Source organism: Podarcis tiliguerta, assembly GCF_965153285.1.
Source record: "Podarcis tiliguerta genome assembly, chromosome: 9".
NCBI lineage: Eukaryota > Metazoa > Chordata > Lepidosauria > Squamata > Lacertidae > Podarcis > Podarcis tiliguerta.
This window is the reverse complement of record NC_139542.1, coordinates 58,112,863-58,125,405: the sequence shown is the minus strand read 5'-3', so window position 1 is coordinate 58,125,405 and position 12,543 is coordinate 58,112,863. Positions and strand designations below refer to the sequence as shown.

General features: G+C 40.3%; 2 protein-coding genes across 11 annotated transcripts in view; both read left to right on the top strand.

Annotated features, from left to right (window-relative positions):
- LOC310685618 (uncharacterized protein) overlaps positions 1-12,543 on the top strand; it is an 850,221-nt gene that overhangs the window by 726,196 nt on the left and 111,482 nt on the right. The gene's annotated exons all lie outside the window — the stretch shown is intronic.
- Positions 1-12,543, top strand: part of CORIN (corin, serine peptidase) — a 127,763-nt gene that overhangs the window by 91,191 nt on the left and 24,029 nt on the right. For all 9 annotated transcript variants that reach the window (XR_014515340.1, XM_083458063.1, XM_083458062.1 and 6 more), the window contains 3 exons: positions 1,908-2,021; positions 4,644-4,754; positions 7,051-7,180. Coding sequence is in view for 8 of the 9 variants with exons in the window: in XM_083458063.1 (XP_083314189.1) it covers positions 1,908-2,021; positions 4,644-4,754; positions 7,051-7,180 (355 nt within the window). In the remaining variant the exon portion in view is untranslated. The remainder of the gene's footprint in view (positions 1-1,907; positions 2,022-4,643; positions 4,755-7,050; positions 7,181-12,543) is intronic.

The following is a 12,543-nucleotide window of genomic DNA, read 5'->3' as shown; positions in this document are numbered from 1 at the left end:
TCCATCTCTATGGTTTTTTTTTGAGGGTTTTTTCCTATTTCTTTTTCTCTTCTTTAAATGATCATTTATAATATTTTAAGATATTTCAAGGGAAATGCAGAAAATCATTGATCTATTAATCCAAATTCAGGTTCTATTCATCTCAGTGGAAGAATAAAGCATATGAACAAGTCTGTCACTGAAATAATTAAGAATTAAGTTTGGCTAGAAAATACTTAGTGTTTCACACATTTTTTTAACTATTAGCAAGGAAGTAAGGAATCTCTTGACATAGATGATTTTGAAAATGTGTAAAGTGGGTGGTTTTAGTGTACATAATCTTTTTTAAATTTTAAATGAAATGCCAGATTTCAAAGGCTGCTTTCACATGTATAATTTATTGGGAATTTACTGTAGGATTTGTTGCAGGAAGTGACATAAGGTATTCTACTGCAATAAAATATTCTGATAACTCTCAGAAGATTTTTAATTAACGTACTGTAGGGAATTCTTGCAGTAGCTAGAAAGCTTTCCTACTGCAACTTGCAGAAACCTCCACAGAAATCCTTTGAGATGTTGTGGTGAAAGAGTAAAAAAGGGGATACTTTTATGGCATTTCTTCCCTTGCTGCTTGCACTGCCATCTAGAACATGCTATTTTCAGTGTTAGCTGGGCAAAAAGTAATGTGCTTATTATTGTGTGGAAAGCTTCTAAATCCTTCATTTTGGCTGTGTTTCTGTCTGTCTGTCTATCTATCTATCTATATCTATCTATCTATCTATCTATCTATCTATCTATCTATCTACCTATCTACCTACCTATTTGTCTAATTAAACAACCAACTAATATGTCATGGCCTTGCAGCAGAAAATCCTTTAGGGTAGCAAACAACATTAAAGCAATAACCATACACAAGAAGCAATAAACATGTGCAACAGTAACACTCAAATGTTAAAAAACTCCAGCAAAAAAACCCAAAGGCACAAACTTGTTTTAGTCCCTCTTATTTACATAGTTTGCACACGTTATTTATCATCCACATACAGAATACACATTTGTGATGTGGTGTAATTTTAGTGATACGAGCGTTACAGTTTACAGAGCAATCCCAACTATGTCCACTAAGGTTTGTCACTTCCCTGTAAATGGGATTAGAACTGCATCCAAAGAGAGCAAGCTTAACCAGTAGAGCTGCTAGCTGGAGTGGGCTAGCATGGAGCAAAGGTGGTTGTCTACTGACAGGGAAGAGCACCATTGATGACTGGGCACTTCCATTGAGTTAAAACCTCTTCAGGCATAGTTGTAGTGCCCCTAGTGTTTCTGGTAGGCATAGACCCCAAAGGTGATGTTCTGGGACCAGGGCAGATGCAGCCTTGGAGAAGCTGATTCCAAACCCCGTTTGCTCTCCTATGCTAAAAATGCTGTCCCCATGTCCTGCCTTAGCTGGCATAAGCTAGCAGGGTTTGGGTAGTGGTGGATTTTCCATCACTTTATTCCTCCAGCTGATACTGCTCTACGCAGTTAATGCTATGCACATGTATGGGAGTAAGCGTTATTGGACTTAAGTAGGAGTAAAAAATGCATAGGATTGTGCCGTTATAGAAGTCCATCTGGTTTTTCCCCACGTCTGGTTAATAATATAGTTTAATTTCATGTTTCAAAATAATTTGAATGTGTGTTTCTTAAATGTAAGCACATTCCTAATCTCTTTCTGGATAGAAGTGCTATCTTAAGCTATATTTGTAATAGGCATATGATGACTATATGTAAAACACAGGTCAAAGGACAGCAGAGGAAGCCATGCTGACATTTGTGCCTTTGTATTCTCTGTATCTCTCAGTTGTTGAGCCATTCACAACAACCACATGCTCTAGCTGATGTGCTGTTGAAGCTAAATGTATTTAATGTCTTTAATTTTGTGCCTCCAGGTTGCCAAGAAAGAGGTCTTTGGGAATGTCCAGCAAGCAAACTGTGTATCAAATATACCATGATATGTGATGGCTTTCCAGACTGTCCCGACAATGTGGATGAAACTAATTGCTGTAAGTGCTTGAGAGGGCAAGAGCACAACATTCCCACTCTGGGCAAAAAGAAAAAAGAAAGAGGCAGGGAGCTCATTATATCCTTCTGCCCCTTTAATTTCCTCTCTTGGATTAGCTGTCCTTCTAGCTCCATTTGCCTCTATTACATACTTCCTTGCTCTTTTTCTCCATTTCTGTACCTCATAATGAATTCATGCCTGGATTTCCCTGTCCCATTTTCATTCACAGAACCATAGAGTTGGAAGGGACCGAATTGGTTATTTAGTCCAACCCCCCACAATGCAGGAATCTCAGCTAAAGAATCCCTGACAGATGACCATCCAACCTCTGTTTAAAAACCTCCAATGAAGATTAGGTTCTCTTCTCCCAACATCAGCACAGCACTTTAGGCTCACAGCAGCTGCTTGTTTTCAAGGCAAGGTTGCCAGGCATTAACTGGACCCCTAAAGCTGGCAATATTCAGCCCATTAAACTTGTAGGAGAATTTAATGATTACAGTTACCCTGGAGTGGCAATAGTGACACCAGAACTCTGATCTCTGTAGCATCTATACATCTGTCAAAAGTCTGTCCCTGCTAAAGGGTCCAATAATATGATTTTTGGATGGGTGGGGTTTATAGTTGAATATCTGGTGCGCTACATGCACATACTACTCATATATTCCTGGGTTGCTTAAAATATGTTCTCTCCACTCTCTTGTCCTCTAGACAGATTTCTACAGCTATAACCGTAACATTTATCTCTCTTTAAAACCAATCAATATTATTATTTGTATGCCCTTGGCAGGGAGTTAAGGCAGCTTACAGATAAAAATAAAAGCTAAAAACATAGGGAGGAAAACCAATTAAACATTGATAGAATTAAAACACACATTAAAACCATACAAATATTACAATAAAATGACAATAAAAAACAGCCCTTTTGTTAAAAGCAGTCAGTTCCCCAAAGCATTTCAGAAAGATGCTGTATTGTTTTTAACATTCGATTGGAAGCCACCCAGAGTGGCTGGGGAAACTCAGCCAGATGGGCGGGGTATAAATAATAAATTATTATTATAATTATTATGAAGTCTCTGCCAGTCTAGCTTCCCTAGGGAGGGAGTTCTAAATTCCGGGAACAGCCACCCAAAAGGCTCTCTCCCACACCCCTAGCAAGTGTGCCAGTGAGGTTGGTGGGACTGAGAAGGGCCTCTCCTGAAGATCTCAGAACCTGGTCATAATCCATATGAAGGAATATGGTCTTTCATATAGCTTGGACCTAAGCTGTATAGGCCATTGTAGGTCAGCATAGGTCATAGGTTTTTACAAAGGACTGTGGATAAAATAGAAAAAAATGGTCAGCTACAACATGCACAGATGACATTTTGTTTTGCCAGTTGAGTTTAAAAAAGACTGCAGTGGCCAAAATATTAGGAAAAAGACAGAGGAAGTGGGATCTCCAGGTTCAAAGACAGTAGCCAATTACGTTTCTAATTCTGTTAACTGAGTAGCAAACAGCAGGCAAGAGCTATGCTTTCAAACCCTACTTGTGGTATTCATGGAAGCTTTGGGTTGGCCACTCTTGGGAACAAGATGCTCAACTAGATCGATCATCCGAACTCTTCCTAGGTACTTATAATGAATCCATGTACTTTATTCCATCTGTGTATCAACTGCAGAACTTGTGTTTCTGGTCATAAAACTGGCATTTTAGATGTACAAAATTACTTTTGTTTTCGAGGAGGAGAGACCCAATTCATATTAAGGTCATTTTCACAAGTGATAGAACAGGTAAAACTCTGATGTGCTTTGCAGTATAATTGCCCCCACCCAATTTTATTTACTGATCCCTTAAATACTAAGCTGTATTTAAGCATTAATGAAACTAACCTGAATCTATATGTCAATCTTGGTTTTAAAAAAATATTATTCTAGAGAAGACTAGGAGGGTGGAGAGGTCTTTTTCCATGCTTTTGATATTTGTTCCTTTTGCAGTCATCCATGATGATGATGATTATCCAAAGACTCTCCTCCAATTGTTGTTTTGTTTTGGTTTTGGGTTCTGCTTTTCTTTTATAGTTTTATATGTCACTTAAAGCATTCTGAGCTCATGGATTTGTAATGCCTTTATTGTGGGTTATTTGATAAAAGACATGTCAAGATTTAATGAAGGACTGTCTGCTTTGTTTACCCTGCTCAATTGGTTCTGGAAGAATTCACATTAGCGGGAGGCAATCTTGCAAAATTACTTGGAATTTTGTGTTAGTTTGACTTGTTTGTGAAAAATTTAATTCCACAAAGTTGGAACCATAGCCATAAAGATGTAAACAAGATAATACAGAACTGTTTGTTCCTTTCCATGGCAAGTCTTAGAGGGGAATCAGATGAACAGTTCCCCTACCCCACAGCGCCATGGAGTGTGGGCATCATGGAACTGTTCTACTTGAAAGGGTACTTTATCAACAGTATGGCAGTTCACAGTGGCAAGAAAACTCATTAGACACCCTCCCCAAAAGCAACTCTGGGCATTGTTAAAACAACATTATTGCTCTCCTTTTCATAGATAGTGTCATTCTCAGTTCTGCAATGAAGCTATTTCTACTTCTGGACTTACTTATGTCTTTGTCTGCATTTTTCATGGCAGCATTTTGCAAAAAGGATGAACTTACATGTGCCAACCATGACTGTGTGCCTCGAAAATCATGGTGTGATGGGCAGATAGACTGCGCTGACAAATCAGATGAATGGAACTGTGGTAAGTTTTAGCATATGCACAAAAAGTCAGAATATGAGGTTTCCCATCTTAATTTCAGGGAAACCTTTCAACAGTGCTTGAAGTAATTGGCTGGTTTTGGGAATTAGCATGGAAAGGTGCATTATCCCTTTTAAGGTGCATCATTGCTCCTTTCCACTTTTATAGATGGAAACCAAAAACCCAGAAATAGAGACAAAAACAGAAAACTCAGAAACAGAAAACTATTTACAGCATGGCCCAAACTCAAAATCTGTTGGATGAGAGATTTTGGACATGGCAGATCTTGAGCTGGCTTAGTTGGGGGTATGTTTGTATAAATTCCTCATCCCAGCTGAGCTGAAGATATGTCAGCATAATTCTCTCATTCTGGCTCAGACAACAGAACTTAAGCCACCGTAAGTTACGCTGACATAAATCCTCAACCAGGAGTGTTCCAGGGATGTGAATTGGGCAAGGAGAGACTTCCACCTATTTCAAATGTTTTTCAGCATTATCACATGACCTAGTGGCCCAGCAGAACTTACATTGGCAAAAAAAATGGTGGTATAAGTTGAATTCCTCCTGAGCAATGTTTGGAACAGGGGTAACTTATGCCAGCGCAATTTACAATGGCATTCTATAGTTAGCATTGCTCTGTAGAGGAGTCCACCATGTCTGTGTGTAGAACGGGTAAACAGATGAACACAGATATGTTCCCTTCTCAGTACATAAGTCCAGAAAACAGGGCTCTCAAGAGTAACAAAACCGATCAACAGCCAAAAATTTCACACAGATCATACCAGTATTGAATGAGTGGTGTTTTAAGGAACAATCTAAACTACAGAAAGATGGTGTAACATATGCCGACATAAGTTATGTCTTTACCAATGGATGGGGGTTGGGGGAAGCTTGAAAGAATGGTTTTCATCTGATGTATGTAAAGCAAAACTATTTTTAAACCCATATCTCTTGCGTATCCCTGGAGACAAGCAGCAAACTATTCTGAAACAGTGATTTTTGGCAATGGAAACTGCTTGGTCTTCAAATCAAGCTCATTACATATTTCATAGCTATGGGAATATGGTCCACTGTGGAGTGTTTAATTGTGCCATCACTAAAAGTAATTTTTCTTCTTCAGTCATTGCATATATGATTAATCAGAAATGGAACTAATGACTAATCTTGCTGGTAGAAAGATCTCCAGAGTAAAATAGGCCCAGCAGATTGGTGGGGGGTTTGGTCCACATACCAGTGTGTTCAATTTTTGTCCACATTAAGGAAACAATGCTGGCAACAATTCTTAGATGGCACTCTATGCCTCTAAAACTGTCTCACTAAAATAAAACTTTATCTCTATTATGTTCATGGTGTGAAGAGGACAAAGACTTCCTACTACCGTTAGCGAATCTGTCACATAATGGCAAAATCACGGGGAAAGGTTTTTATAGAAATAAACTGGATTACTAAACAAAACTTTCTGTTACTACCTACACTGGCTCTTCTTAGCAGTTGAGATGGCCTGAATGGAAACAGCAAGGAGTTAGTTAATATTTTGCCCATGGCTGAAAAAGAAGATTTATTTCTTGTTACCTAAAGCATCTGAGAGAGGCAATGGCAAAACCTTGGTATGACAAAGTCTGGTCCCTGGTGACTTCTGAATAACCAACACAGAAAATCTGTCTAAAGGACAGGCAGAGAAGTTCACATGATCCTAACATTATACAGTTATATGGAACTCAGCTGGGAAAGGTGAATAAATTTTTGGTTTCAGTGGTGCAGATACACCATGGTGTTCATTCTCTCTGCACTCTGCCCAGCAGTCATTCTCATGTACTATAAGCCAAGCTATGCCAAGGTGAAGGTGTTCATGCTGGGATCGTTTGGTCATTTTTATGACCTCTGTGTGTCACCTGCAAACAATAAGCTTTGTGATTAAGCTAACATTGTCTGCTGCTTGTTTCCTGGTAGCAGGGCTCTTTTCTAAGCTAAACATTCGTTCCTTGTTCACACAATTTAAAACTGATTCATGTTACACAGGGGGAACTTAAGGGACAGTACTATAGAAATGTTAAGCAAGTTTATACTTAGAAACTTGACTGGAGGCATTAAAAGCTTCATCAAGGAAGAACATACCTAAGTACAATACACTACTTGACACAGAAAGAACATGAATGCATACACCATAAAATAGGCCCATCTTAATAAGAAAGCATAACACGTGTGACAAGAAATCTTTTTATTTACATCCACATGTAAGCCAGCCCACAGACCTCTACAGGCTCAATGAAGGTTACATTTCCCTTTTTTTTCTTCACAGTGACCCTGTCTAAAAACAGCAGCTCCTTGATGTTCCTGACTGTTCACAAGTCAGCTTCCAATTACCATGTATGCGCTGATGAATGGGAAGAAAATTTAAGCCATTTGGCATGCAAACAAATGGGTTTAGGGTAAGGTCAGTAGTTTGTAGCATTGATCAATTTTCCAGGTGTGACTATGAGTCTGGGTGAAGCTGATTGAGTCTGTGACAATTTCTTAATTAGCAAAAATGCTATTTTCTTCCTTTGCTTCTGCTGACTGTTTACTTAAAACAATCTAGACTCTCTGACGTGACCTGGTTTGCGCATCACACCATGCCAAATGGGGCTGCAAGAGTGGAGCTTATAGCTGTTTTGTTCTTTACTGGGCCTTTTTGCTACCATACCATGCTGAGCTAAGCCAGGGTATGGCTTAACATGGCATCCAAACCTGGGCTTGTGGCTAGGCTTTCTTCAGACTAACCATGAGCTGTAACCAATAATAAATGGGTAGATTAGTAAACTAAAGCTATAGTTGATTAAATGGGAGAAGTCAAATCTAATCAATGAGGCTACAAGTGAAAGATGCACTTGTTTATTTTGTGAGGCAGGTTTGGTATGTTACTGTAATAGTGAATGAAAAAGAAAAGGTTAAGCTTTTCTTTTTAACAGTGAGTAGTAGCTTTTTGTTATTAACACGTACGTAATTTCACACTTCCTTCAAAATTGCATAAAGCCATGCATGTTGGGGTTTTGATAATAAGCCAGCTTATCTAAATGTAAGCAGTTGATTCTATGAAAGGTAAATGATTAACCAGCTAATCAATGTTTTCATAACTTGAGAGGCCTTCTGTGGAGAATCCATAAGCTAGGGTTTTAAGGGGAATTTTGTTGAAAGTGGGAATTTCAGTGCCATCCAAGTTTGTCTGGGGATTATTAGGATTGGTTTGGTTGTGCATGATGAAGTGATCAAGTGAGTCACATTTTACAAATACAGTTTTTTCCTAATGACAGTGTTATTGACCACTTGTCCTACTTCTGGCCTTCGAAAGGCATCTGGTTCACCAATGTGGGAAAGTAAATGCTGGACCAGATAGGGTTTTGGTCTGATCTAGTGGGGCTCTTATTATTATTTTATCCATATGTTTGAAATTATTGCATGCCCATTGTAAACCTGACCTCTGAAGCAGCTGGGAGGACATAAAAGACCCTTTCTGTTTGTTTTGTAAAACTTGAGTGGTTCTCTTCCCTATAAACTGAATTCCTAAAATCTTATGCTGTTGATCCTGATTTAACCACAGTTCTTACAGCGTAAAACACATTGGTATAATATTTTGTTGCAGAAAACTCTTTTATGCTAGATGAGGCTCGTGTGTGTGTGTGTGTGTGTGTGTGTGTGTGGCTTAGGTGTACCACTGTTTAATCTAGGCAAGAGGGTTTGGGGTATTTGTTCTGTGCAGACAGGATATGAAACACTTCTGCTTAGATAACCATACATGCTGAATTCAAGTGACCAAATATTACACACTCCTGGTGTAGCATTTTTTAAATATTTTGGTGCTAAAAATTCAAATTGTCCCTCTGTCGTTTAATACATTATTATACAATGTTTACATCTGAAGATGCTTTGGGAACAAAGTGTACCACAAACATGCAGTTTGTTTATTTAACAGAATTTCTATACTGCTGTGCCGTGCTGTTGTGTGTAGTTATTATTTTAGTCCCTTTTAAGCTTTGTTTGTTATTGTTTTATTATTTTAATTGATTATTGGTTACCTAAAAAACACAGAATATATGAAATAACTGTATTTAAAATAACTGTATTTAAAAATCAATCAATCAATCCATTCCAGCTGTCAGAGTCCCCACTGACACCTCACCAGTCCTCACAGACTTAGACTCAGCTGGTAGTATTCTCTCAGTCCCTGTCTGTTTTCTACTCCCATTCTGCATTTCTAGCCTCCTGGAGGAAAGGCTGCCTTTTTCCAGGTCACCGTGAAGAGGCAGAAAGGTTGGAAAATGTAGTTCCTAGATCTTATGGTCTCATTTACAGTCCCATGTGAATTGTTTGGATTGTGTAAAAAGGTAAAGGAACCCCTGACCATTAGGTCCAGTCGTGGCTGACTCTGGGGTTGCGGCGCTCATCTTTATTGGCCAAGGGAGCCAGCGTACAGCTTCCGAGTCATGTGGCCAGCATGACTAAGCCACTTCTGGCGAACCAGAGCTGCGCACGGAAACGCCATTTACCTTCCCGCCGGAGCGGTACCTATTTATCTACTTGCACTTTGACGTGCATTCGAACTGCTAGGTTGGCAGGAGCTAGGACTGAGCAATGGAAGCTCACCCCGTCGCGGGGATTCGAACCGTCGACCTTCTGATCGGCAAGTACTAGGCTCTGTGGTTTAACCCACAGCGCCACCCGCGTCCCTGTTTGAATGTGTAGATTGGTACTAAATAATAAGTAATAAAGAAGCCAATTAATAATAGTCAGGAAAGGCAGCTTAAGTTAGTGCCCTTTTATAGCACCTTTATCATTACAGATTGATTTACAGAAAGATTGAGGGCACAAGGAGAAGGGGACGACAGAGGACGAGATGGTTAGACAGTGTTCTCGAAGCTACAAACATGAATCTGACCAAACTGCGGGTGGCAGTGGAAGACAGAAGTGCCTGGCGTGCTCTGGTCCATGGGGTCACGAAGAGTCGGACACGACTGAACGACTAAACAACAACAAATCATTACAGTAATACATCTCTAGTCCCATGAGTCACAGGGATGTGGGTGGCACTGTGGTCTAAACCGCTGAGCCTCTTGGGCTTGCTGATCGGCTGTTCGAATCTGTGCGACGGGGTGAATTTCTGTTGCTCTGTCCCAGCTTCTGCTAGCCTAGCAGTATAAAGCATACCACTGCAAGTAGATAAATAGGTACCACTGTAGTGTAAGGGTAAACGGTGTTTCTGTGCGCTCTGGCACTTGTCATGGTGTCCCTTTGCGCCAGAAGCGGTTTAGTCATGCTGGCCACATGACCTGGAAAACTGTCTGTGGACAAAAGCCAGCTCCCTCATCCGGAAGCAAAATGAGCGCCACACCCCATACAGTGGTGCCTCGGGTTACATACGCTTCAGGTTACACACTCCACTAAGCCACAAATAGTGCTTCAGGTTAAGAACTTTGCTTCAGGATAAGAACAGAAATCATGCTGTGGCGGCAGCGGGAAGCCCCATTAGCTAAAGTGGTGCTTCAGGTTAAGAACAGTTTCAGGTTAAGAACGGACCTCCGGAATGAATTAAGTATTTAACCCTAGGTACCACTGTAGTTAGGGGACGCGGGTGGCGCTGTGGGTAAAACCTCAGCGCCTAGGACTTGCTGATCATATGGTCGGCGGTTCGGATCCCCGCGGCGGGGTGAGCTCCCGTCATTTGGTCCCAGCTCCTGCCCACCTAGCAGTTCGAAAGCACTCTTAAGTGCAAGTAGATAAATAGGTACCGCTTTATAGCGGGAAGGTAAACAACTTTTCTGTGTGCTGCGCAGCTCTGGTTCGCCAGAGCAGCTTCGTCACGCTGGCCACTGACCCGGAAGTGTCTCCGGACAGTGCTGGCCCCCGGCCTCTTAAGCGAGATGGATGCGCAACCCCAGAGTCGGTCACGACTGGCCCGTACGGGCATGGGTACCTTTACCTTTTACCACTGTAGTTGCCTTTGACTGGGCTTAATCTCCAGGGGTCCTTTACCTTTCTCATTTTTTAAAAAAGTGCTTTTGTGATGCCTATTCTGAATTATCCTTTGCTTGGAAGTATTAAGGAACAATCTTTAAAAATGCACATTTTAAAGACATGTGAACATGGGAGTTCTTTTTCCTTGAGGAAAATCAGGTTGGGTGACTGAGAGGTGAATCCGCAAAACTTTTCTTCTTAAGGTTGGTGAAAGAAATGTATGAAAAATGTTGGAGTGGGGGGGGGCAGTACTTCCAGGTGCCTCTCATTTGCTATGGGTGTGGTCTGTGAAATTGTATGATGAATGGTGGAATTTGTTGCTGTATGTGAGTTGACCTGGCTTATGGATTTACTTATTTTGCATGTTTTCTTAGCTGCTGCTAAGACATTCATCAAAAGAGAGAATAGAAGAATGTTTCAGTGCTATGCCATCTTCTCAGAAATATCAAGGAAGAAGAAAAATGTGTTTTGGGTTTTGACGATCTCTAACAGTGCAGGCTCTAAATGCTGCATTTGTAGAGTTTTAACTGAGCAAAACTCTCATAGGTATTGAAGGTGTGTGGATCAAAGCATGCTCTGCATGGGCTATACAGTGGTACCCCACAAGACGAATGCCTCCCAAGACGAAAAACTCGCTAGACGAAAGGGTTTTCCGTTTTCTGAGTTGCTTCGCAAGACGAATTTCCCTATGGGCTTGCTTCGCAAGACGAAAACGTCTTGCGCCTTTTTTTTTTTAAACCGCCAATGCATTCCTATGGGAAACCGTCAATACACATTGGTGCTTCGCAAGACGAAAAAACCCGTAGAACGAAAAAACTCGCAGAACGAATTAATTTCATCTTGCGGGGCACCACTGTACTGTCTATATTATATTGCTGACTTCCTGCACCTTGTGTAATGAATAAATAGTACAGCAATCTGTAATTTAGTCTGCTATGGTAAAACAACAACTGATTTACCAAATGCATGTGAAGCATGATATTCATGTACATGTGGATGTTCTCAAAAATCACCCAAAGGTGTCTCAAATGTCAACCACTAAGAGTTTTATCAACTGTGCTTTGTACCAAAGGTTCTGGGGCACTTAAAATCAGTTATTTTAGACATGTTAGCTAAATGCGTTCCAATTCTTTTGCAAATTTAGCTGCACTAAATTAGCTCCTATTCAAATATAGTCATTTGCAACCATGCTACTCCCAGCAGCAACGGTCAACACACTTTCCCATCTACCGTAAATTCCAGTGTAGATAGAATGCAGAACCTCATTTGCATTGTAGAACAACAGGGTCTGTGCTAGAGGCCTTGCACCATAAATTATATTGCAATGCAGATGTGCATCTGCTTCCATTCTGCATGCAGTTTCTACTCCAGAAAAAAGAAAACACCATGTGGAAATTACTCCTGCATGAATAGCTTCCCTACTGGGTTTCAGTGGGATTCATTTCATTCTCTGAATGTTACCAATTGCTTAGCAGTGTGTTAAGTTTTCCAAAACTATTATTCCAAAACCAGTACATTATAATGTGTACTACTGCAACTAGTCTGAATTACATCAGCCTACAGTTGCTTTTAATAGTTTATCTGTTTATTCTTAAGCTCAAACTGCACAGTATATGGAATTATTTCCTTTTTTTAAATCCAAAGCACACCAGCCTTTGCTGAAGATAAATCTGTTTCCCCTCAGCTCAGAATTGCCCTCCAGGTGGTAAATATGCCAGATAAATGCATGATAAAAAAGCTCTTTTTTCATTCATGAAAGAAAGATTCAGGGTCTTCTGCTCACACACAACCTTCCCCAGGTTGC